The 25,513-nt window shown below is 41.9% G+C and overlaps 2 protein-coding genes across 2 annotated transcripts; both read left to right on the top strand.

The window, feature by feature from the left end:
• Positions 1-4,990: 4,990 nt before the first annotated feature.
• ncaph (non-SMC condensin I complex, subunit H) lies at positions 4,991-15,150 on the top strand. The gene is made up of 18 exons (XM_076270402.1): positions 4,991-5,099; positions 5,458-5,682; positions 5,787-5,877; positions 6,639-6,728; positions 6,937-7,054; positions 7,881-8,035; positions 8,260-8,449; positions 8,767-8,846; positions 9,042-9,244; positions 9,871-10,016; positions 10,357-10,463; positions 12,211-12,330; positions 12,421-12,528; positions 13,125-13,268; positions 13,378-13,500; positions 13,810-13,883; positions 14,052-14,127; positions 14,697-15,150. The coding sequence occupies exons 2-18, from the start codon at positions 5,468-5,470 to the stop codon at positions 14,754-14,756; spliced, it is 2,100 nt and encodes a 699-aa protein (XP_076126517.1). The 5' UTR covers positions 4,991-5,099; positions 5,458-5,467; the 3' UTR covers positions 14,757-15,150.
• Positions 15,151-15,689: 539 nt separating this feature from the next.
• Positions 15,690-22,137, top strand: vamp8 (vesicle-associated membrane protein 8 (endobrevin)). The gene is made up of 3 exons (XM_076271394.1): positions 15,690-16,001; positions 18,325-18,492; positions 20,399-22,137. Exons 1-3 carry the CDS (start codon positions 15,969-15,971, stop codon positions 20,585-20,587), a joined length of 390 nt encoding a protein of 129 aa, XP_076127509.1. The 5' UTR covers positions 15,690-15,968; the 3' UTR covers positions 20,588-22,137.
• Positions 22,138-25,513: the final 3,376 nt, after the last annotated feature.

Here is a 25,513-nt window from a genome sequence, read left to right as displayed (position 1 = left end):
AGTAAGGGTGCACTCTTTAAAAACAAAACATGGTGATTGGTGAAGAGCCTCCCGCCTTGGAGTGCATTTCAGAAGGTTGCGCTCTCTTCAAAGCAGAAAAAAAGTGTGTGTGGGGGGGGGGGGGGGGGGGGTCAAACCATTCACCGCCACGATCCCTAATTCTGGCTTGATTAGCTCAGGCAATCTACCATGGGCCAGCAAAGGACACTAGCTGGTTTGAATTGGGTTTGCCAAGGTGAAAGAGTGGACCATAAAACAATCTAATGAGTAACTGAGACATCTAATGCTGGAGAAGCAAGAGCTGAATGGGGGAAATAAATACTCAAGAGGGGTGTGGGTGGGTACACTCCACAATATTCACAGGTCAACTAGGTGCAGTGTGGTTCAGCAGAGTTCCAATACAAACTTCAAGAGGATGATTGACACAAATAGTACATTGCTGCCAGCATGGACATGCTCTGCATAATATTTCTCTCCCAAAGCCTTTAATTAGCTCTTCCGATGGGCAATCCTCTGCAATAATGACCAATTCAGCTCTTAACCTCAGAGGAGGTTGAATGGGGGCAAGAGCTGGAAAGAAAATAGAGGAAATAGAGTATATCAGTTTCATGAATAAATGTATACACCATTTTGTATGCACTTAGGAGGGGAGAAAAGGACATAAGCACACTGCACATAGGTACTGCAGGTTGAAGAAGAATTGTTCTGTGATTCTCCATGACATGTGCCACTAATCCACACACTTCTATGCATGAGATGAATTCAGTTAGTACGTTATATGCCTGTGATGCTAATTTGATCTGAATTTCAAATCCCTCTTACAAGAAGTGACACTCACTGGGGGGAAAAAGCTCATCTTCAAGAGACAGAGAAGAGACCTCGCTCTCAACATCTCATTCTTATTGTTTCTTCATCTCTCTCTCTTTTCTACTTCCTCTTTCTCCTTCTTCTGCAGTCACAAACAGCCACTCATGTTGGGAGCACAGGTACTCTTCGGAAAGCAAACACACTGTGTGATCCCACTATCCCGGCTTGCTTTGATTAAAGCTTGTGAGTTCCTTCATGGTTTTCATCTTTCTCTGACCCCTATGTGTGCACACTCCCTGCCTCACCATGATTTAACTGTATTTCCAAATTCAATCCAGCTTTTGATGTCTCTCTGAAATTAGCACAACATATATAGGCCTACTGTATCAAACAGCTGCAGGTGCGGTTGCCTTGGCCGAGACTTTTAAGCCGAATGAGTCATAGGAGAGAGGGGGCACTAACAGCAAAGTGGATGAGTGCTTTCAGCTCAGCTGGCTAGGGAGGCAGTCGTAAAAGAAAAACTGACCAACAGCATAAAAAAAACCTTGGATGTCCGCAGTGACATTAGCAACTCTGTTCCCCTGCTATTTTCTCAGCGTAGAGCTCCATTTCTGTCTTACACTACTGCAGCCAACCTCCTAGGTCTCCTCCTTCTATATCGCACAGCTATCTATCCTGGGGATTGATGTCTTATTTAGTGTCATGCCTGCCTCATTTGCAAGCGCAAGCGTCATTGCAAGCGCCTCTTGATTGATTAATCATCACTATGTGGATACTGATTTTAGAATTGATTTAGATTAAGTGTTAGTTAGTATAATTTGTATTTTAGTATATTATTTATCTTTTACTGTCCTTATTGCTTAGTTGTGTTTTTATATTATATACTTTTAATTACTTTTTCTGCTGTTAGTGAATGTGTGTGTGTTGTCTGTATGCTACTGAGACCTTGAATTTCCCCTGGGGATCAATAAAGTATCTATCTATCTATCTATCTATCTATCTATCTATCTATCTATCTATCTATCTTTCAGTCACCCTAGACCCCAGTCGTCCTACACACTACTATTTACAGATTAACACAATCTAAAAGCAGATATCCACCAGGCGGCTGGGTGTGGGAGCCACGCTTCCTGGATAGATGGATGCACCTCTCAGTGAGCAGTGGCATCTCAGTCGCCCATGAAGTTTGTTAAGTGCAGTGATTACAGCAAGACATTGAGCAACGGGAGCAGAGCCATAACTCAGGAGCCAGGAGGAACACAAGGCTCACACAATGCATGCAAATGCATGCAGTGATTTCTTTTTTCTTTTTTTAAAAAGAAGATTTCTTTCCCTCTCCCTCTCTTTCTCTCTCTCTATGATGATGACAAGACAAAAGGAATCGCTTTAGTCACAGGCAGTACTCACAGCAGTACACAGGCAGTAGCCCCAGCCATCTGTTTATTCCTTATCCTCTTGTCTGCATACGTTAAACTCTGCACTCCTCTCCTCTGATAGGAACCCCCCCCCCTCCCCAGTCAGCCCCTTCTCTTTCTCTCCACTCAGCTCTTGTAACTGGGCTAACTCTGCATTTCTAACAACACGGGAATATGGGAAGGATCTTAAAACCACTTATGTCGACAAAGTTAAAAAGCTCCAATGTCTTTGCCATGCGGCATGCTTTTTGTTTAATGTCGACATAGGTGGTCACCTTAGGATTAGAGTTATCTCGCTAGCGGCCAGCGCATACTCCCGCCCCCCGCAGTGATGCTGGCCGGGCGCATCAGAATGCAAAACGCCACCTTTCCAGTGCACTGATCTTGATCACCAGTCAGTCGCAGATCCCAGCCCTTTTTCAAGGTGAAATCCCATTAAATGTCAGTACAACTACAATACAGAACATTGATGTATGAATATGGGAGTATGGCTAGGGGAGGAAATGGCATCATAACAAAAGCCACACATTTAACCCAAATTACACTTTGGATCCATCAACATATTCGATCCTAAATGGGTTAAATGTTGGGAGCATAAGCCATTTAAATTGCCATTGTGAAGTGCAGGTACAGGGATTCAGGGGATATTGCAGAGTTCTACCCATCAGCAACTGTAGCCTACATTGCCTTGCACATTAAGAGAGGAGTGGTTACCTTTCCTGTTGAGCTAACAGAGGCACAGGAACTCCCTGCAGTGTGTCACCGCAGGAGATTGGGGTGTCATGAGTCGCATCATTATTTATTGATAAGACCCAAGGCTCGTATTAGTTGTCTTCTTCCTGCTTAGCCATTTATCAAAACCTTAGACAGCAACTAAATTACTGTCTGTGTGTGTGTGTCACTGATTGTGCGTTCATCATGCGTTTTCCAACTCTTCATCTTTCTATCTTATGTGCTCTACATCACAAATCACTTCAACATATTAATTGTTATAACTCTGGAAATAGTTCAAATTAGTTTAATTAAAAGTTGCATTCATATAAAGATTTATGGACAACATCTATCTATTTATCTATCTATCTATCTATCTATCTATCTATCTATCTATCTATCTATCTAAACAAATAAATTGCATCACAGGCTATTATAAAAGATACATCAGCAGCAGCTTACTACACAGCACCAACAGTATCAACAGTTTTCTGAGACCAGGGCTGTTGGCAGCAACAACTGATGTAGAGTCTACTTCTGATGTAGGGCGGAACATGAACACCAAAGATGAAAGCAATACCCATAGATGAATGAATAAAATGCCCTCAGATCAGATCTGAGTGAGAAACATATACAGGACCCAAATAGCATCAATGACGACCTGACAGAAGGAATGAATAGAACACCGACTTTAATTCTAAAACACTCGGCACATATCAGACAGAGGAGGCAGTCCTCTGTGATGTTCACAGTAAATGCATGGTTTACACCAGGGCTATTCAACTTCAGTACCAAGTGGGCCAGACAGGAAAACCACTGGGTCTTTGTGGGCCACCCAAGACAGTGGTTTGTTACTTGTTGTGGACAGTAAAGTAAACAAATATGGGCCTATAGTCCATTCCTACGAGATCACGACTTTGGGGATTTTGACAGAGATGGCTTGCTGCTGTCTTAGCTAACACAGGAATTCCAGTGAATCAACAGCCCAGGGTGACAAGCTTGACATTGTCTACTGTTGCAGCTAATTTCTGCTGCCATTGTATTGACTGAAGCGTAGTCATGGCAGCCAGTTTTGCAGGCAGCTTACAGGACGTAGAAAAATTCTAACACATCCGACCAGTGGGCCGCAAGTTGATTAGTAGCCCTATCTAAAGTTATTACAGTTTCACATGCACTGTTCAGTTTCTTTGCCATTTTCATTATAATGGCTGCATGTAGAGGGTATACATTTAGACCCATTCAGATATTGGATCTTGGAAAACATAATTCACCTTGTAGAGATTGGTTGAGATAAGGGGTGTCTGCTAACCTTTGACACTCATTAGTTAAACATGTATCACACTGGAATTTAAAAAAAGGCAGGTAGGCAAGCACTAAAAAATGTCTACACAAGATGTTCAGAGCAAAAAAAAGCTTTTTCTCGGTAGACTGTTTGGCTTTGTTGTCTTGTTTGGATGTTTTTCAATCCCCTGATATGTAATGTTCAAATTTAAACACATCCCTGGGCCCTGCAGCATTAGTGCAGTCTAGATAATGTCCATGAACTGATAAAATAGCACACATATGCAGCAGATAGGCCTACTGGGAGCGTTAATAACAGAGTCGTTGGAGACAGATGAATGAGGTTGAATTGATTGGGTTTTCCAAGTCGCATAGGCTAGTAAAATGTAAGTGAATAATTATCCAGCACTTCAAAACACAATCTGTAGCCTAAAACCATGTAAACCCTGAGTTGGGATATATTCAAATCACGTGGTCTTGATGTAGCTACTTCTTTTACTTATTTTATAACTGTGGGAGTCTGTAGTCTAGACATAAGAAGTCAAGTCAGTTTTATTTGTATAGCGCATTTAAGAAGATGGGCTAGGCCTATTTCTAGTGTTGCCAGAGCCCATCGATCTGCTGCCCTCGTTTTTCACTATAATGATACTGCCACCTAGTGGAGGCAATTACCATGTGACGTTACAGTAATACCACCGGCTCTACGTGATGACGCAAGTAAACGTATTGGCCAAACCGTTCTCTCGCAGGCGGCGCTAAATTTCAAATGGGGAATTCTGGACAAGGGGTGATCTGCTAGCTAAGTTTCGAAGGCACATCGATTTCAAGTTTAATATATACAAATCGAGGACTGTTTTACGATTAGATCTTCAGTGGAGACTTTCGGTAAGATCGTAATGCACACAACGTCGTGTTACCTTTGCTGTTTGCAATTCAATCTGTGAGGCAGTCAAGTTTTTTGAACGTAGCACTGGCTAACGTCGGCGTTGTTTACTAGCTTGTTTGCAAGCTAGCAGGAGGAGTAACGTTATTATGCTAATATCATACCTTTTCACAACACGCTTTCAAGTGTAACGTTTGTCAGACAAAGTTTGTGAATAATATCCAGCCAGTGAGCTCACATGTTTTGTGAAAATATTCTAAGATTAAAACGGTTGCTAAGATTAAGCCACTGCGCTAAGAGTTGGGTTGTTCAGTGTATGTGAATTGTAAGCAACTAATGATATTGATATTAACTTATTAGCAAAAACAAAATGAGTGCAGTCTCTACCCCAACCTCCCGGATGCGGCAATGGGCTTCCCCATCTTTGGGACCGAAAGCAGCTCTGTCTGCTACCAGCAGCCCACGTCTTGCTGCTTGTTTTCCTGGCAACGACGATGAACAGGAGCGACGGCAAAGGCGTAGATCCAGAGTAATTGACCTACAGGCAGGGCCAGACTCTTCCTTCAGCGATGCTGCATCGCACAGGTGAGAGATGCCCAACTTTCCGTACAGTCAACAACAGAGTGGCGACAGTTTCATATTTGTTTGTGGTGTTGGTATGCTAACCGTGCACGGTCTTCTGTCTGTAGTAATGCTGGGACCCCTGCTGCTGTGCCCAAGCTGTCCACAGCCCAGATCTCTGAGCACTACTCCACTTGCATCAAACTCTCCACTGAAAATGTGAGTGCTGCAGTGTATCCCAACACTGGACTATAAATAAGCAATGTTTTTTGTTTTTGTCTGTGTCCTGCAGCGGTCATGTGTATCCATCTGTTTAGCCCAATGTTTATTTGCCCTGTATCCATTGTATTAATGGAATGCTTGACAAAGCAATACATAACATCTTTCATAACAAGGCTTCGACCAGGGCTCAACCATGGTTGGTTTTGAGTGTGCAAGAATGAACACAATTTCAATGACCCTGCTTCACAACCTCACCTTTTGAGGTGGGTTGGACTTGAGTCTGACCAGGGTCAATTTCAATGTGAATGGCACAACCTGTGTTATGAATGGCCTTTGTTTTGTTATTGTATTGCTAATTGTTGCTCTTGTCCAGCGTTGTGACCTAGGAAATCCTATCTGATTTTCACAATCTGGGATTAATCCATGTTTATCGGCTTGCATTGGATTGACAAAAGAATGGATCTGATGCTTGTGTATTTACTTTTTTATTTAACTTGGGGAAATCGTGTTGAGATTTGAATCTTTTATAAGTTAACCCTGACCAAGAAGGCAACAAACCAAAACACAATAGTGACACTGACAAAGGGCAGTAGACAACAGCATTGGTGGCACACCCAGCAAAGTCATAACATAATTAAAAACAAGACCAAACAAGATGGCACGGGTCATTGATTTTAAAGTGGTTTTAGAGTATGAATGAATGAAATTACTAAAAAAAGACTCCTAGATAATATCTAAATGCCCTATCTGTTTGACAGAAAATTACAACAAAAAATGCTTTTGGTCTGCATCTCATTGACTACATGGCAGACATTCTACAGCAGAAGGACTCAGAGCTCAATTTCAAGGTAAGTCTGTTATTAAAACATGTATCTCTTTGACAGAATTTACTAGAACAATCAATGAGGATCTTTTAAAATAATTATCATTGTTGGTTGACACACTTGAATACTCTCTCCTTAGGCAAACAAGATATAGCTGGATACATATCACACCACTGTTTTCCAAGTATATGCACTGTCAAGTATATTTATGTGTTTGTGATTGCTTGCCAAGGTTGCAGCTGGTACGCTGGATGCCAGTACCAAGATCTATGCCGTGCGAGTGGATGCTGTCCATGCAGATGCTTATAGAGTCCTGGGAGGCCTGGGCGCTGAGACTAAGCCCAAGGAAGGTGAGTGGGTTGTGGGGATCGCTATGCTGTGGTGGTACTGCTTACAGTGCAGCCCTCTGGGAGAGATATCCTCCTGTAGCGTTCTTACGGCTCCTACACACAGTTGCGTGCGGTGCAGTGCTGGAGATGCATCCCGTCCACGTTACATGGGCTTATGTCATCCGTTGCCGAACTGAATTGTGGGTCCGTTGCGTCGCGTTGCTCCCGTCGCTCGCGTCAAAGTTCAACTTTTGCTGCACCAACGGACAACAACAGAAGGCACCAGCCAATCAAATTACAGTTATACTTCAAATCATTTGCATAGCTACCGTCGGGAACACCCACTGGCATGTGTTGACGGAACGCAACTGTGTCTAGGAGGCTTTAGGCCACGTTTCAGACAGGGCGCGTTTTTTGTAATGAGATCTGCCTTTTGTTTATGTTGTTTCGTATTGGCAGGAAGTGTTTTGCACGCTGCTTATGCGGCCAGAGTGCCTTGCATTTTGTGTGCCTGCTGTGCCTCACGTTTTTTGTAGAAGCGAGGCGCACCAAGTGCCTCGAATGAAAAAAAAATCAATTCAAAGCAGAAAAGCGCCCTGTGTTATTCACGCCGTCTTTACGAAAACATGGTACACCTTGCGTTTTACAAGCAGCAAAGCGTGTTCTGTCTGATCTCAGCCTTCTGCAGCCATCACAGGCTTACCATGGGATATCTCGAGAGGAATTGCACTGGTACAGAAAGATACTAGCATATTGTTTACATCTTTTGATCAGCAAAATGATGTGTTGTAATTTAAAGGTGTACTCTGTCTCACTGTGGTGGTTGGTCTTGTTGCCATGTGAACAGGGCCAGATGGAGGGGAGGATGCTGCAGCTGAGGATGGTGACGAGGGAGAGCAGTCTACCGCCAAGCAGGTAGCAAGGAAGAAGCGTCCTCCCAAAAAGACCGTGGAGCAAAACCTGGGCAACATCAACCGCTCCGAGTCCGAGATGAAGTGCGAGGTGAGATGTGTGATGGGGTTTCGTTGTTGACTTAGTGAAAGCAGGACGATGTGGAATTATGAAATGAAGAGTCAGAAATCAGAAGGATCTGTTCGATACCCACTGGCAGTGAAGACCGGACTGATTAAACTGGTGTTAAAGAAGAATCCCAATAAGCAAAACTCATCGTGTTTTAAATAGAAAATATGTTTAGCTTCTCTCTCCTCTCTTTTTTTTTGTCTCAGATTGACCCCATGTTCCAGCGCATGGCTGCGTCCTTCGATGAGAACAGCACGGCCGGGGTCTTCCTGTCTGTGCTCTTCAGCGAGGACAGCCGCTGTGAGCTGCGCTTCCCCTCTCACATGACCCTGCTGCACTCCAGGCCCCCCTGCAGCGCTGTGCCCATGCAGCATGTCTCCGCCCGACCCCTCACAGGTACGCCCGACACCGCATCACTCAGGTGTGTGTGTGAGTGTGTCTGTGTGTGTGTTTCGTCCATTGAACTAGGCCCGAACTCCTCCATCTATTTATTGACGGCCATATCTGTACAGTCAGTTACTTTCTTATGAGTCCTTGTAGCTCCCCTAACTCAGCAGTGTGTTGACCAGTGCTAGCAGCAGTGAGCATTACCTGGCACACAAAACTGAAGAAAGAAATGTTTTTCACATGAAGTGATGGTCCTTTTAGCTTAAAGCATGTGCTGAAGGAATAAAGTGTCATGTGAGTGTCATGTTTGTTTGTGTGACTTGCAGGTGGTCTTAAGTCTTTGGAAGAACGTCCCATCTGCCCGTCACTGGGGGACTTCTCCTTCACAAGATGGTCGCCCGACCAGGTTGAACAATACACGCCACATCCTTTAATTATTGTTTTTATCTCTCACATTTACATTGAGATGACATTAAATGACATTCATTTTTATCCATATACACTATACTGTACCTTTTGGTACACTGTTTGCATCATGGGCAGGAATGCAGATAGAGACGAGTGCTTATCTGTGTTGCTCTGTTGTCGGTTCATTCTGCAGACTATGAATCAGCTGCTGGAGAAGTTGAAACAGGGTGAGCACGTGTTTGACGTAAACGCTGATATTGAGCCGGATGAGGAGGAGTGCCAGGACTTTGGGGACAACTTTGACGCAGACAGCGAAGAGGTCGGCCAGGGGGATTTCGGCGGAGAGGGTTTCGACGAGCACAAAGAGAGCTGTGCCAATCAGAAACCAGACAAACGGTAAGATTTTGCAACCAGCATTTGGTCTTTGGTGTTTATGTGGCTCAGCTACATCCTGGAATTCTTGTCTGAAAATTTAGCAATAATAGACCTCTGAAGTTCGCCTACAAAAAAGCTGCCATCTTTGACATCCGGTATCTGGCGATTTTTCCTATGGGAAAATAACATCGGGATTTTGAATTATCGCACCTGTTAAACTCTCACGGGGATGAAAAAGTCTGAAATGCAGACGTTTTCCTGAACGCACTTTTGTCCTCTGCCTTCGAGTGGATACTGTGATCTCCGGTACGTGAAGGCGGCACACTTAGATTTTTGCTACCCCAGAGCTAACTTTCAATGCAACTTGCCATAGGTAGTTAGCTTCAATTAACAACCGGATCTCCTTATATGGGCAAAGATGGCCGTTTTGGTTCTTTTTTGTAGGCGAACTTCAGAGGTCTATGCAAACGCACCCTTGTTTATTTAAAAATGTACTCCATCTGTTTACTGGAAGGATCATTTGTTTACAAAGTCGCAATGGAATGCAATGCAATAAAATGCCAAGGAAGAATGAGCCTGACTAAATACAGATGGTCATGACCTTAAGATATTCTCAAGCTCATGTTTACATGTTTATCTGTACACAGTGGTGTCATACCAATTGGAGAAGCGGACATCACAGCCATGTGTCTCCAGCTGTCATCTCAGCCCAGAGAGTACTCGTACTTCAGCCCCAAAACTATGGCGTCATGGGTTGGGCCTGGCTACTGGCTTTTCAAACCAGGACAGAAACGTGAGGAGTTTGGGATTGTTGTGTCTTCAGATGCACTAATATACAAAATTAAGGGAACACTTGGGAGTTTTTCACAATTGCTAAAACACTTTTTTTTTTTTTTTTTTAAACCTTCCACCCTTCTCCCTTTTCTCAAACTACATTCACAGAACGTCTGACAGACAGTTCTTGCAAAATCAAACAATCGTCTCATAACAGTGTCACCTCAACACCAAACAATGTCAGAGTACTGATCCAATGTGTGATTGAAGTGTTCCCTTTGAGCTGTGTATTTAAAGCATGCGCTGTACGAAGGCAGTCTGTTTTAATTGGTGGGATGTTCTGCTTCTTGTCTTATCAGAGGATCAAATGCAAGATAAGGAAGCCCGAAAGAGGGCACCAAAGAGTGCGCTGGTCATCGACTTCAGTGAAGACATTCACTTCCACAATTATTTCAAGACAACAAGAGTGAGTGAAACCATAACTTAACCCACTCACAAACCAGATAGCACCCAGTTGTAAGACATTCAGCATGGAGTCCTCTAGTCTTGGAAGAACAAGCTAAATTGTCATTGGCAAGTTTAATTTAACCATTCTGCTGTTGAAATCATTTAATATTTTTACATGGCTCAGTGACTAAAGCCAAAGTCAAAGTCTGCTTTATTGTCAATTTCTTCACATGCCAAGACATACAAAGAGATCGAAATTACGTTTCTCACTATCCCACGGTGGAGACAAGACATATTCTACCAATTTAAGTCCACAGACATTACATAACATTCAAGTAAACAATAAAAAGTAAATAAGAAGGCACATACAATGAAGAAATAAGAGCAGCAAAATTGGGTTGAAATTGTGCAATTGTGCATAGAGTCAATATAATAGTGCAAAGTCAGGACAATAAATGGCTGAGGTAGTTCTGTTTGACCTAAGTAAGCAAGTGGCATAGTGGTGCAAGTTATGTAAGAGCAGCAGAAGTGTGTTGTGGTTTCAGGACAACAGGACAACAACAAGTTGCAAAGTGTGTAAGTGTACCAGTGGAGTAGTGCAAGTGGAGTAGTGCAAGGCAGCCATTGTGGGTCCAAAGTCCAGGATGTTATGTAGCTGAGGGTGGAGGGGGGAGAGAGTTCAGCATCCTAACAGCCTGGTGTATGAAGCTGTTGGTGAGTCTGGTGGCGCAGGCTTCTGTACCTCTTCCCAAAAGGCAGTAGATCAAACAAATTGTGAGCGGGGTGACTTGCATCACTCACAATTGTGGTCGCCTTGTGGGTGAGGTGGGTGGTGTAAATGTCTTTCAGGGAGGGGAGTGAAGCACCAATAATTCTTCCAGCTGTGTTCACTATGCGCTGCAGGGCTTTCCTGTTGTATTCAGTGCAGCTTCCGCCCCACACAGCGATACAGCTGGAGAGGATGTTCTCAATGGTGCCTCGGTAGAATGTGGTCATGATGGCTGGTGGAGCACTTGCTCGCCTGAGTTTCCGCAGGAAGTAGAGGCGGCGCTGAGCTTTCTTCGCCAGTGATGCAGTGTTGGTGGTCCAGGAGAGGTCTTCACTGATGTACACCCCCAGGAATTTGGTGCTGCTCACTCTCTCCACCACAGCACCGTCGATGGTCAGTGGCAGGTGTTGGGTGTGACCTCTCCGGAAATCAACAACAATCTCCTTGGTCTTGCTGACGTTCAGCAGGAGGTTGTTGTCCCTGCACCACGTGGTCAGAAGGTCGACCTCCAACCTGTATTGTGTCTCGTCGCCTTTGGTGATGAGACCCACCAGAGTTGTGTCGTCAGCAAATTTCACTATGTGATTGTTGCTGTAGGTTGCAGTGCAGTCATGCGTCAGCCAGTGTTTCATATGTGCTAGAAGTGGCTGTAATTAATGTTTAGAGTGTGGCATTACCATGCTGCTTAAATGTGATGTTTGCTCCTCACTAATCCCTCTGACCTAAAAGAAATGTCTGAAAGCTGTGGAGGGTACAGGCGCTTAAGAAATCTATACTAAAGCAGCTCAGCTCTATAGGTTTCTGTTACTTTTGTATGGCTGGAAGGGTCATTGTGACCCTAAAAAAATCTACTCTGCAGTGATCCAAGCCTAAGGCTAACTCTACCCACCATTTAAGAGTTTATAACTCTCTATCCCTCTTTCTTTCTTGCTGTCTTTCTGTGTGTCTCTCTTTCTTTTTTTTCTTTCTCTATTTGTTTGTTTGTTTCTGTCTCCAGGCAGCCACCACCATCAGCAAGTCGGCCTTAAACACCAGCAATAAGAAGACCACTCTTCCGTCAGACTTCCAGTATCCCCTGAAAAACTTGTCTCAGCTCAGTCTCAAGCCCTCCAGCACAGTAAGTCCCCCCCCCTCCATCCATCCCCCTATTCAGCAAAGTAAAATAATAAAAGACAGTGGAGTGTTCTAACCATGGTAAACTTTTTAGCTGTGTGCAGAGGGGAAGAAAAGGCTGTCTGGAGAGCTTGGCGAGGGCATCGGAGAATACGACTACAACAACGCCAATGACACGGCCAACTTCTGCCCTGGTGTTGAGGTATGCGTTTGTTCAATGTGTGATAATGTAGTTTATATCGTTAATATTTATTAACTTAAAGGAGAATTCCGGCGATTGTTCACATAGATCTGTTTCTTGAAGTACAGTCGCTACGAAAATAAAAACCTGAAAACCATCGGTTCTACCTAGCTTGAATGGTTGCAGCAAACAGCTAGAGCCAGGCAGCTATAGTGCTACACTCTGGGGGCATGTTCATTTGAAAAATTGCCTGAATTCTCCTTTAAAGGCGATATGTGTATTCAGGTTGCCTTGAGTGTGCACCTGTACAACGACTTCATTGACTAGAATGTATTTTCTCTTGAGATTCAAAGTGGCATTACGAGAGAGTATGGTCCATAGGTTGTTGGTGAGCAGCACGCTAATTTTAATGGATATCTTGGCAACAGAGCATGTGTGGTTTGAAATAACGTCAAAACTGTTCCTCACATTCTGTGGTTATTTCTAGGTCATTTTTGAATGTTGTGAAACTAAAGATCCTACACATGGAACAACTAAACCTGGCTTATAAATGACTTATAAGTATAAGTGGCAAAAGCAAATACTTAGGATGTGAATGGAAATTGTTTTTACCCTAGGGAGGGGACAGTGATGATGAGATGGAAGAGTTTGGAGCCTTGCAGGACTCTCAGGCCTCTATGGATGGCCTCCCCCAGTCCATGCCGGATCACGACGGTCTCTCAGTGTACGGCGAGGACAACCTGGTGCCAGAACCACACAAGGTACTGTTCAGAGCACGAACTGTGGAACTTTTATTTCCTCTCTCTGAGTGATTTTGAGTGGAAGTGAGTTAACATGTTTGTTGTTTGTTTTTTTGTCATTGTTTGTAAGGTCAACACAATTGAGATCAATTATGCTAAAACAGCTAAGAAGATGGACATGAAGAGACTGAAGACCACTTTGTGGGGGCTACTAACGGACGGCCCTGAGAAACTGGTAGAGGACACCCCCACAGTGAGTTCTAGTCCATGCATCTGCAGCTAGTTAGAAATATCTAACATGCAATCAACATGTATATTAGTGTGTGCTTCACCTCACTGAGTTTTTACTGTGTGCTGAGTGTGTTTCATCAATTCACGGATTGAGATAAATGCAGAGACCAAATTTCCCTCACAGGATCAAAAGAGTATACTTACTTAATCCTCATGTGTCTTGTTTTTTAATGTAATATTTAATGCCAGCTTCCTTATCATTCTCCTCACTTACTCTCAATCGCTTCACCCATATCACCTCATGACCATAGTGTTTTCTTCCTCTCTGCAGGACACAAGTGATGCCAAAGCAGGAGTTGCTGGCGAGAAATCCTTCAGTCAGTCTACCCGGAACCTAATGCAGAAGTACGGCTGCGTCTGGGCTGTTCTCAGTCTTCAGTATTATTTAAATGCGTCATTCCCAGCTAAAAGACTTTATGTTGTGTCAACCTTCCACTCCCCAGAAGCTTATTGTGTACAACATTAATTGAGATAAGTAATGCACTCATTGGGACTCGCCCTCTTCCTTTTCAGACTGCCTAGCGCTATGGCAAACAACCTGTCCGTGCCTCTGGCCTTCGTCGCCCTGTTGCACTTGGCCAATGAAAGAGTAAGTTTGGTGTTCCTTTACTGGCTGTGTTACAGATAGACAGATACGTTTGGTGATCTTTCACTTTATCACATGAATGCAGGAACGTATACACAGGGACACACATGTAGAGAGGCTTAGTGTCACCCATATGCAGACGAACACTTACACACATATGTAGCTTAGGATGTTGCTGGCATGGAACCTCAGAGGTTATGGAGTCAAAACAACCAAATGCCAAATCCCATAACCATCCTCACTATAGCTAGCAATATAAATGCACTTAAACTGTAGACACACACTAACAAACTCTTATTTGGCTACTTTTACAACCTTTTGTGTTGTAAATATCCAGTCCAAAACTAACATTGGCAGAATGATTGATGCTGGATTTGAACCAATGATCCTTAGATTAAAGCTCGCTCCTCTAACCACTGTGCTATGACACATCTTGTACAAAGTGAAACTGCAATACTTTTTAACACTTAAAGCCTCGGTTGCTAGGTAACGATAAACAAACTCAAAGATCGTAATTCTTGAATTCTTATTCTTGACTCTTCTTTTTTTAACTGAAATGTCTCCCTCCACAGAACTTGTCACTTCTTAAAGTGGATAACATGTCGGACATCCTCATCAAGCAAGACCACTAAGGATGGACTGCTGATGTGCTCAGGATTTTTACTATTTTTGTACTCGTTATTTCCATTTTAACCTTTAACATAATTATTCACCTTTTTGATAGTGTCTGTGAAATACCTGGCCACCAATTTCCACATTAAGGTATACCATTATTTTGGCAACATTTTTAGATTTCTTCATTAAGTATTTGTGTAAATCTTTTTTATATATAGCTATTGTGGTTACTCAACCCATGACTACATCACAAAATAAAGACATACAGAATTGACATGATGAACTACACCTTCTTACTGAGCCTTTCATGTTTGTTACCTCTACATGTTGTCTGACCTGTCAGTGTTTTCTGTATGTTATATATGTGTGGACCGCATTCTGAAAAATAAAAACATCTTTCATTAAAAATGATCTTGGAATCAATAGTGGTCTATTCCATAGACATGAGAAGTTAAGAGTACACTTCTACTTGAGACTGATACAGTTTCAGCCTCTACATCCAGAGTATTGAGTAGGCTAATGATGGTGTTTCTTGAGGGCCAGGCAGGTCAGCCCCTGTTACAGCACAAAGTGGCAACCGGTTAAACTGGCTGATAAGCATAAAGGCCGGGTGCCACTAATGCGTCAGCAAGACTCGTGTCTTGTGTGATGGGTGGAGCAAGTCTGGGACGCTGCAGTGGAAATCTGATGAAACTTGCTGTTCATTTGCATTTATCACTGCATTTTATTGACCCACGCAGGCCTCGGCTGAATGCATGCTACACTTAATGCTAAGGGAAATCCGTAGAACAGAAATTAGATTTTGTTGTCAAATTAGAGTAACACAAGTTAGATTCTGTGGTTGGCTTCAGACATGTTGATCTAGGTTAAATAGCGTACCAATTCAAACGATAAGCTGAAGGAAATATACTAATTAATTATTTTTGTAAATATATGATATTCTGTCACCTTCAAAATATGGGTTTTACCTGAGACTTCAGGTGATCCAATCTGGTATTTTGGACCAACGCCCCCACGAGGAGGCGGCAAGAAATTCGAGAAAGTAGGTGGGCCAGCGCGAAGGAATTCACATTGAAAGGGGGGGAACAACCAGGAAGTAAGCTACGGGAATTGCCAAGACTCTAGAAGTCTTGAAGGACAATATTAGCAGTACGAAAACTGGTGAAATTTTGCTGCAACGACGGTAACTGGAAGTGAGGTCGGTTCGACGACTTCAACTTTCTGATAATATGGGTCTTGGAGACAACAACCCCAGCACTATGGTAAGATTATCCTCGAGTCGAGGCCGTGCTACGTTGTTTCCCTGAACCTGTTGCTGATGTTGTTTACGTCATCTCGAATAATAATGATCGTGAAACGTTTCATATAATGAGACTTTTATTTGATTTTTGGTTTTGATTACGCCCAAGCCCTAATACGTTTGTTTTCTGAGTGCATGTAGGCCTAAGTTTAAGTGTCTAAGGAGAGGCAGGAGTTCCACTTGATGGCCAACGAGGAAGAATGTTTAAGGCCTTGTCTGTCATGTCCATCGAGTAGTATAATATAAAGAAAAAAAATCCAGTGACACTTTGTAGCCTATTTTCAGAGTTACTTTTCGTGTGTTACTGCTGAGAAATCATGCAACGTTGTCATGAGGAAGCATTTTTTTAGAAGTAGCCTAGATGTGAAATGGAGATTACACAGTAAATGCAATCATTCAAGAATTGCAAGTTAACAGACATTTCCTCCAAAAGTCATGGCGTGGCATGCATCTACGCGTCCCTTGATCTACAATTATTACAGTTAGTTATGTGAGGTGACCTATTGGGTGTGTGATGTACACATATTTAACAAAGTTGGCTATTAGACTATGTGAATCCCACACCTGTAGCTTAATGCTCTGGCATTTTTAGCCTAGACTTCACTATAAGGGGGAAACAAACTATTTTCCTTCAGTGATCGAACAACAAATGTGAGCTGGTTTAGGCCCGCATGTCTAGCTCTTTAAGAGAAATACGGATGACTGATGTAGTTCACCCTGTTTTCATGTTTAATGCTTTCCCTGTATCTAGACAGTATTTAATTTGATTCAGTCTAATTTAAACTAAAGCTGTTGACAAGAAGAAACATTAGCACTGTAATATAGACTACTCACTCTTAATGTCATTAATGCCATTATTTATAGTTGATTAATCATTTTTGCTGAGCGCTGGACTCAAAACATTGGTCACTTGTCAGCTAATGATTAAATATGATTTACTTGAAGTAAAGTGTAACAAAAGGAGCTCCACATTTTTGCTGAAATTAGAAAGAAACAGAAATGTTACATGCCAAATGACTGAGTGGCAAATGAGAGCTGTTATGTAACCTGTGATATTAATTATAATCACATATTTCATGCTGAGTGAGCTGTTGCACTTTTCATGAACTGGCAGGAACATTGGATGTCTATTATGTCTCAGCTGAAATTTCTCAGAGAAGAATTGCACGGAGATCTACACATACACACACACACAGGCTTGACGAAGCTAACAGGCCATTCTAAAGGCAACACAATTGGGCCCTATGAAATGCACTTGCACTCTTAAAACGAATGTTTGGAAAATAACACAGCTTTGTTTTTAACACATCTCTATGTCCAGATAGGGACAATACAGTTTGTGTTGTTTCTAACACATTTGTTTTAAGAGTGTGGAAGGCTCTGCTCCAAAGATCAGAGGAACTCCCGCTTCACAGCTCAGTCATATGCAGCAAACGCTCTTTTCGCAGTGTGAGGGGAGTCATTTGATAGCACGCTGCCATTCTGTGGCAGAGTGGGACAAAGCACAGGGGACATGGAACACAGCAGAGGTGAGGGAAGGAGGGAGGGAGGGAGTGAGTAAGTCAGAGAGGTAAGACAGGTGCAGTGCGACATGACACTGTTTCCTGGAGACGTCTGTGTTTACAAGACACTAGATTGGCTCTGGGGATTTGAGTGGAGGTGATCATAAGGAAGTGTGCAAGTTCTCATCAATATCCCTCACGGAACTGAATTGTCAATAGTCCCCCATGCTAATGCATTTTGGTGCTGTCATCCTAATAATTCACTGATCAACACTTTTCCAGTCAGGCATGGGGACTCATGGACATAACCTGCATATGTACAAAATATTCATGACCCTTGTTTAGCTTGTCCTAGCATTTCCTGGTTCTGATTGCGAAGAGGCATCCTAGGTCAAGAGTGAAATCAACTGTATTTCCTGGATCAGAGAAGCTTTTTTTTCATTATTGTGGTCATTTTCACAGACCACAGTGTACAGCATGGTCAGTATTTGTTACAGTGAATAGATGCATACATTTTTGCCTTTTTCTGATGTAAATTTCAATTGCTAGACTATGGACAAATCTCCCTTGAGCTAAAACTGATAATATTCTTTCAACAGATAGGTAAATCTGTTTAGTGTTGTTGAAACCATGCAAGTAACCTATAGTATATCCTCTAGTTGTAATGAATGTGAATGACTAGCTGATTAAATGATTAGTTAGCTCCTGTTGAAATTCAGCCTCCATGTTTTGATGTTGTGGATCATGGTGGGACCTCACACTGTCACCTGCTGCTGTGTTTAGGAGCAAGGAGGCGAAGAGGAAGAGATTGAGGAGGTGGACAAGGTCACGCACCTCAAGAACCAGGTGGATGGCGTCAAGCAAATCATGACCCACAACGTAGACCGCATCTTGGCACGTGGCGAGAGGTTGGATGAATTGATGGACAAATCAGAAGGCCTTGAAGCAGGAGTAAGTCGTTATCTGTTACTCACAGAACTGTCTCAAGCCTGAACTCTGTAACTGCTGCATGTCCCATTTTTGTGAAATGCTGGCTCATTTTGCACACGCTCAGTGTGCAGTTAACCCACAAACAGAAAGCCACTAGTTTTTTTCAGTCGCTAACAAGCGTTTGTCCAACCAGTTGTCACATTTTCAAAACTCTTAATACAGTTAATGTGTCTTTTGTGGCCATACCATTCACACATTTCATGTTGTTTTCACACGATATGCAGTCAGTGAACACATTTCCACAATGCTTACATTTTCTTAACAGACAAGCTATACCTCCCAACAAAATTATGGATTGTTTTTGCAGTATTTACGAATGTTAAAACACAACATCCCACAATACCAAAAACAATATTCCAAACCTTAGATACAGTATAAAAACCTCTGCTTCTGCAATGATATCAGTTCAAAAACAATATATCTCATATCTCAGCTGATAATAAACAAACAATTGAATAATTGACACACAATTGATTTATGTTGGGTAAATTGGGCCAACCACAGCTGATTCCAGTCTGGCTTAGACTCAGTGGCAGGGGTTATTTTTTTCTATTACATTGACACGTATACAGTAAAAGGAGGACTTTGAGGAGTGATGTTTTTAGAAACAGAAAAAGACAAACACTGTAATGTCTGGATGAGGAAGAGTAAGAGCAAGGGGCCCAGGGAGAAGAGCAGGCCCTGTGAGAGATGCAGGAGCAGTGAGAGGAGCAGGGCAAGGGAAAAAAGCAGGCCCAAAGAGAGGACAAGGTAGGTGTAAGAATGCGTGGTGGTGGCATTCCAAAGGTTGCAAGAATTGTTGTCAGTGATGAAATTCGTGCCACTATCATTTACCATTTAATCAATGCGATGTTGATGAAAACATGTGACCTAACCCTGAAGATACTGAAGATATCAGAGATTAGATGCAGTAATTTTGTGCTTTTTTTTAGCCCCCCCCCCCCCCCTTTTATCTGGGCTTTTTGCTGTTGTTTTTTTGTTCAGAATGCTCTTGTGTGTTTCATGGATATTTTGTTGTTCACTGTAAGCAATACTGTAAAACTTTTTCTATCACACTGGAAACAGTATTTCTACTGTACCTCCTGTAGTAAACAGTAAAGGAAAAAATAAACTGATTTGCTTTTTACTGGAATGCTTTTGAATGTGAACATAACATGTGGACATACAGTTCCCAACCAAGCCATTTAGTGTAAAAAATGCATGCAAATACCTGTAAAACTGAAACACAAAAGTCTATGCAGTTTTTGTAATGTCAACAATAGCCAGTATTTTGAAACCTGGTGTACTTTGATTGAATGCCTGTACCTTGTGAAGTGAAAACAAGTGTCATTCTTTGACAGAATTATTTCATTTTGAGTCAGATTTCCAGTGTTTTGGTAAAGTTAGTGTGTGCAGAGAAATATGTGTTAGTAATATATTTAACAAAATGTGTTTTTGAGAAGAAAATTATCCATTTGGCCAATTGTGTTTTCTAAGTGTGAGTCTGTGTTAAGAGTTTAGAAAAAAGTATGGGTAAGCGCTTGTTAGCGATTGAAAAAACTGTAATACAAAGATGAGTTGAACTGTCTCCCCCCACCAAACAAGCTGTGTGGAAAAGTGTGAAGCGGTCAGTCTTGTAGATTTTCCCAGTCATCTGTGTTAGCACAGCCTTGTGAAACAACTGCTATATTTATTTATTTATGTATTATTGACTTACGTATTTATTTAGAAAGAAACAGCTGTTATGTAGAAACATTATAAAAAAAAAAACTTGAATGAATTAGACCATAAGTGCATAAGTGCCTGGTCTAGGCCCTCTGTCTACATTGTACACTTGTGCTCGGTTTCATCCTCCCTCCACTAACTGTGTTTATATTTTCACCCCCAGGCCCAGAACTTCAAGCAGACGTCTCAGAAAGTGGCGCGCTCGTACTGGTGGAAGAATGTGAAGATTGTCGTGGTCATCATCGTTATTGTGCTCATCATCGTCCTCATCATCGTCCTCTTGGCCACAGGAGTCATTCCAACCAGCAACCCTGTTCCCCCAGCACCCACCATCAAGCCTCCTAACCCTTAAACACAGCACAGGGTGTACTCTGTATACTTTCATCTCCCCCTCCCCCCTCTCTCCCTCTCTCTGTCTGGCCCCCCTCTCTTGCGCTCGCTCGTGCTCTTTCTCTCTCTGTCTCTCTCTCTCTCTGTCTCTCTCTCTCTCTCTCATGCACAATGTAGTTTTTGCACATTTGCTCACACTTTCAACTGTCATATGGGTGTCAGTTTCACAACTGCCAATGTGAAAGAGTCTGACCAATGCCAGTTCTGACTTGACATCGGGATCTTGCATCACCATTTTTACTATTTTAAAGAGTTGGTACACGTACAGTACTCTCAGTGTGTGGTTGTTTGAGTGGTCATTTTTATCAGAGGCAAAGCTAAGAACTAAAAGGAGTTATATTATGCTGTGGCAAGTACATTGCCCTGCAAACAGGACACGATGAATGAGTAGGATAAAACCTTTTCAATTTTGTTATTTCTTTTATTTATATTTCTAACTGGTAAATTGTTACTTTGTTGAAAAGACAAATCAGTAATGTGTTACCCTTGTTTCTGAAGGTGCCTGTAATGTTCACACAGAAGTGTGTAACGCATCACTAAAGGTTAGTAGAACATGATGTCTTTCAGGATGTAGCAATGTGGCTTCATGTGGAGGGTTTTCTGTGTCATTATACCCACGCCTCTCATAGGCTTTTTAAACATGCGCATTGCTTTTCTTTGATTAAATTAAGCTGTCTCATAGCTTGGATATTTTAGCTAAGTTGACCACTTGAGATTGGTATTCACACAGAGAAGCTCTAAGACTAGAGGAAGAACACAAAAAACTGTGTGTGTGTGTGTGTGTGTGTGTGTGTGTGTGTGTGTGTGTGTGTGTGTGTGTGTGTGTGTGTGTGTGTGTGTGTGAGTGTGTGAGTGTGTGAGTGTGTGAGTGTGTGAGTGTGTGAGTGTGTGAGTGTGTGAGTGTGTGAGTGACCACCACTGGATAGAAGCCAGGTTCATTTTTTTGTAGTTTGAAGAGAAAATTACATGAAGGTCAAAAAGAATTCTGGAAGGCACTGTTACTTCTCCAAGGTCCTCTCAAAAAAAAAGGAACTCACTGACTTCTAGCCACCTTATCTGACTCTGGAGGCCAAAATATGATATGAAGACTCTAACCCTATGACTATGCCATCTCTACTATCTAAAGTTTATTAAGTTTTCATCTAGACAAACAAACAGATGTACTTTTTTTCAAAACAAAGCAGACTGGTGCACGTCTTCATGTTACTGGATAGGCTGTGGAGAGATCTGGGAGTCATCTGCATTGCCTGTAAATAGATAGAGATATCTCTGTATTCAGAATGTAAATCAATCTCTAAATGTGTTAAGAATGGTTGCCCATTTAAACTGGAGGTTTCAGGGTATTTATTTGTATTTGTTTTTATCTCAGTCCCGACCTTTTTGTCTTGATTTCGAGCATATGTCATAATCTTTTTAATAACTTAAACAAATCAATCATTGATACAGCTAATCGTTATGTGCCTTAGATAAATATCTGTCAATGTCAAAATAATAAAGTTTGAAATTATGAAATTTTGCCAAATGTTTTGACTTATGTTCCCTTACTGTAAGACAAGACATTCCATTAAATTCAATCTTATTCATATAGCACCATTACCAGCGGCCCTTGTCTCAAGGCGCTTTACTGAGCACCCTGCTTGAACCCCCTGGAGCAAGCATATGCAGCCAATGAATAGCTGTCATATCTTTCAGCTTATGCAACTCACTGTTCAGTAATTAATGTGCTATTAAACTAATGATGGGTAAATATTAGACCTTGCACAAGATATTATTAGTTCTATCCATTTTGTCAATTTTGTTTTCTGATTTGCTAGAGCACAGATAATTTGGTATCGTAGTTGGATAGATTACATGTTTGGGTATAAAGAGGTATATGTAATGTGCAATATATCCTCTCTGACATCCTTTGTGATTGAGGAGTACAATTCTTGCCAACCACTAGATGGAAGCAAAGCATAATGTCCCACTCCCAGTGTCCTGTTCTACATGTGCCATGGTATGCACCCAGATCTGGGGTGTATTCCAAGTACGTGGTTTAGTGACAAACCTGGGTAAATTAACTCAGACTAAGTAGTAAACCTCCTACAACAAGAGCCCTATGGCACTGTTTTGTTTGGAGAATGAAGCCATACAGCTCTTCTATTAGGAGGTTTACCCCTTACTCTGAGTTAACTTACCCAGGTTGGTCACTAAACCACATACTTTGAATACCCCCCAGTGCATCATTTTACACAAACCCTAACATAACACAGGACTATTCCATATAAAATGTTTGATCTTACTCGTTGCATCACAATATAGCAGAAAATATACATTTCAACAGTTTTCCTTTCAACATCAGTTTTTAGAGGTCAGGGCAGTTGGCAACAACACTCAGGGGTTTTCCCAAGTAGTCATACTTATGCCCAAAGACTATGGTGAAGTGGGTTGGGCCTGACAACTGACTCAAACCAAGATGTGTGAAGGTGGTGGTGTTTTTTCATTTGGTAACAAAAACAAGCTCTAAATGCAAATGGATTGATGGGGTGTTGTTCTGCTTCTTGCTTCTTACGAGAGGATCAAATGCAAGACAAGGAAACCTGAAAGAGGACATCACTTAGTGACCTGGTCATCGACTGTAAAGACATTCACTTACACGATTACTTCAAAACATCAAGAGTGAGTGAACATTCAACTTGATCCACTGACATTTAGACCAAATAGCAATCATTTGTTAGGCCTTCAACATAGAGTCCAATAGTCTTGGAAAAACAAACTAAATTGTCATTGCCAAATTGAATTGCACCATTCTGCTGTTAAAATCACAAAATGATTGTTACTTTGTTTAAATGACTCAAGTCTCTGAAGTGGCTTTTGCGTCATTGCCCCTCGCTAATCCCTCTGACCCCCATAACGTTCGGTTTCTGTTGCTTGATAAGAGGCCTCTTCCCTAAGACCTCCAGCATCCCCTGAAAATCTTGTCAGCAGCAGTCTCAAGCCCTCCAGCACAGCATGACCTCCCCATTCCCTCATTTGTATCCAGCCTGTTGTAGATAACAGGAACTAGAGTGTCGAGAGATGAGGGCTCATGGTGAACTATTTCAGCTGTTGTTCACAGAGGAAGAGGAGGATGTCTGCAAAGCTTGGTCCAGACATTGGGGAATATGAATACAACAAACCCAATGAGACGTCTGCCCTGGTGTTGATGTGTGTGTTCAATGTGTGTTCTGCATTTCTATATAATTTTAGATAAAGATTTCAAAAGACATTGTGAGTTTGACTGTGAATGATTTGGCTCACCATTGCCATATAACATGACTTAAAATGTCTCTGCCCTTCAAATTTGTTTTATTATTATTATTATTATTATTATTATTATTATTATTATTATTTCGGATCCTTTCTATTGTGTCTCCGAGTGCCCCTCAAAGAATTGTTCTTTGGAGATCAGTCACACACCAAGGGCCCTATCATGACATTCTAAAGTGCATCGTCACTCGTCAAAAGTCTATTCAAATTTAGTAGGATGTCCAGTTCACATTGGGAGGGGTTTCGTTCTCAAAAGTGGAGCGCATGGCGTAACAAGGTGTTCCTAGGTCTTTTAATCAGTCATATGGGTGTGTTTGGGGCGTAACATCATTTTAAACCAATGAGAATGACGTCAGTTAAGGACAAACAGAAAGCACCATGGAGGCAAAATCCAGCAGTTAACCCTTAGAACCCGATTGACGCAAAGTGCGTCAAAAAACACACCCCTTCTTCTCTGTTACATTGCTCCGGAACGGTTCATCGCAGCGAGATGAAACCTTTATTGCACGACAGAGCACAAGTGGGGCTTTCCAACGAGACTACACACTTGTCTGTACGATCAAGTATGAAAATTAAAAAAAATCATGAAATTAAATCAAATTGCATCATATTTACAGTCTATACTTCTCTGCGTTCACCTGCACACACATTACTCTAGTTTGAATTACTCGCGAACCCGTGATCGCATCGATATGGCAAGCATATCAGATGAAAGAGGAGGCACAGGGCTATCCATTGGTACCATGTTTATCTATCCTTCGGGCTTATAAAACCAGACGAAGTGACTGCAAAATAATAACGTCATGTACACAAACCAACGCTGCACACTCATTACTCTCGTTTGAATTACTCGCGGACCCGTGATCGCATAAATATGCCACACATGTCAGATGAAAGAGGAGACTCAGAGCTATCATTTGATACCAAGTACATCCTGGTTATAAAACAGACGAAGTGACAGCAAAATAATAACTTCATATAGCTGGACTTACCCCACGTTTTTGTCTGTTCTTGTGGCAAAGCATGTTTATAATCCAATGCTATCATGTGTTTCTCCATGGCAAAGCATGTTCATATTCCGGTTTTGAGATCCTAGCAAATTCCTGCATGGCATCCAATTCAAGGCTCACATTGCATCCCAATTTGTTCAACAAATAAAACACCTTTTTTGCCTTTACTTTGTTCATGGCAATGCAGTAAAAAGATGAGAATTATTATGACAGCATACACACAGGCACGCAGGCTAACACATAACCTCGGGTCAAGTGAGGTCAGATCAGTTCGTGTCACAGATATGGAGCTCAGAAAGGTCATTATAAAAAATGGCATTTATTTCCGTAAATCACACAGCAAATATTTCTGTAAATTGCTCAGCCCCAGAGTATCCCTCCAACATGGCAATTATATTGCCCGATTCAGGACAGTCTGCCCTACAACCACATGAAATGCATGTAGAGCTGTGAGCTTGCTGTGGTGAGATACATGTCAAAATATAAGAATTTTTATAATACACTTTTTATATTTTAATTCTTTAAAAATCAAAATAAAATCAATGCTAGTATTAATACATGGAATGATGGCAGATCTGAATAGCCTAGAC

The sequence above is a fragment of the Alosa pseudoharengus genome, unplaced genomic scaffold (genome assembly GCF_046254945.1).
Source record: "Alosa pseudoharengus isolate Yale_2024_CS ecotype anadromous, Long Island Sound unplaced genomic scaffold, YU_APseudo_1.1 YU_APseudo_1.1_scf_6, whole genome shotgun sequence".
Classification (NCBI taxonomy): Eukaryota; Metazoa; Chordata; class Actinopteri; order Clupeiformes; family Clupeidae; genus Alosa; species Alosa pseudoharengus.
Note: the sequence above shows the minus strand (reverse complement) of the source record. Positions and strands in the feature narration are given on the sequence as shown.

Coding starts and splice junctions, on each gene's coding strand:
- ncaph (XM_076270402.1), top strand. CDS start 5,468: ATGAGTGCAGTCTCTACCCCAACCTCCCGGATGCGGCAATGGGCTTCC. Junction 10,464..12,210: donor ATTATTTCAAGACAACAAGA/GTGAGTGAAACC, acceptor TTCTGTCTCCAG/GCAGCCACCACCATCAGCAA. Junction 13,884..14,051: donor ACCCGGAACCTAATGCAGAA/GTACGGCTGCGT, acceptor CTTCCTTTTCAG/ACTGCCTAGCGCTATGGCAA.
- vamp8 (XM_076271394.1), top strand. CDS start 15,969: ATGGGTCTTGGAGACAACAACCCCAGCACTATG. Junction 16,002..18,324: donor ACAACAACCCCAGCACTATG/GTAAGATTATCC, acceptor TGCTGTGTTTAG/GAGCAAGGAGGCGAAGAGGA. Junction 18,493..20,398: donor CAGAAGGCCTTGAAGCAGGA/GTAAGTCGTTAT, acceptor TTTCACCCCCAG/GCCCAGAACTTCAAGCAGAC.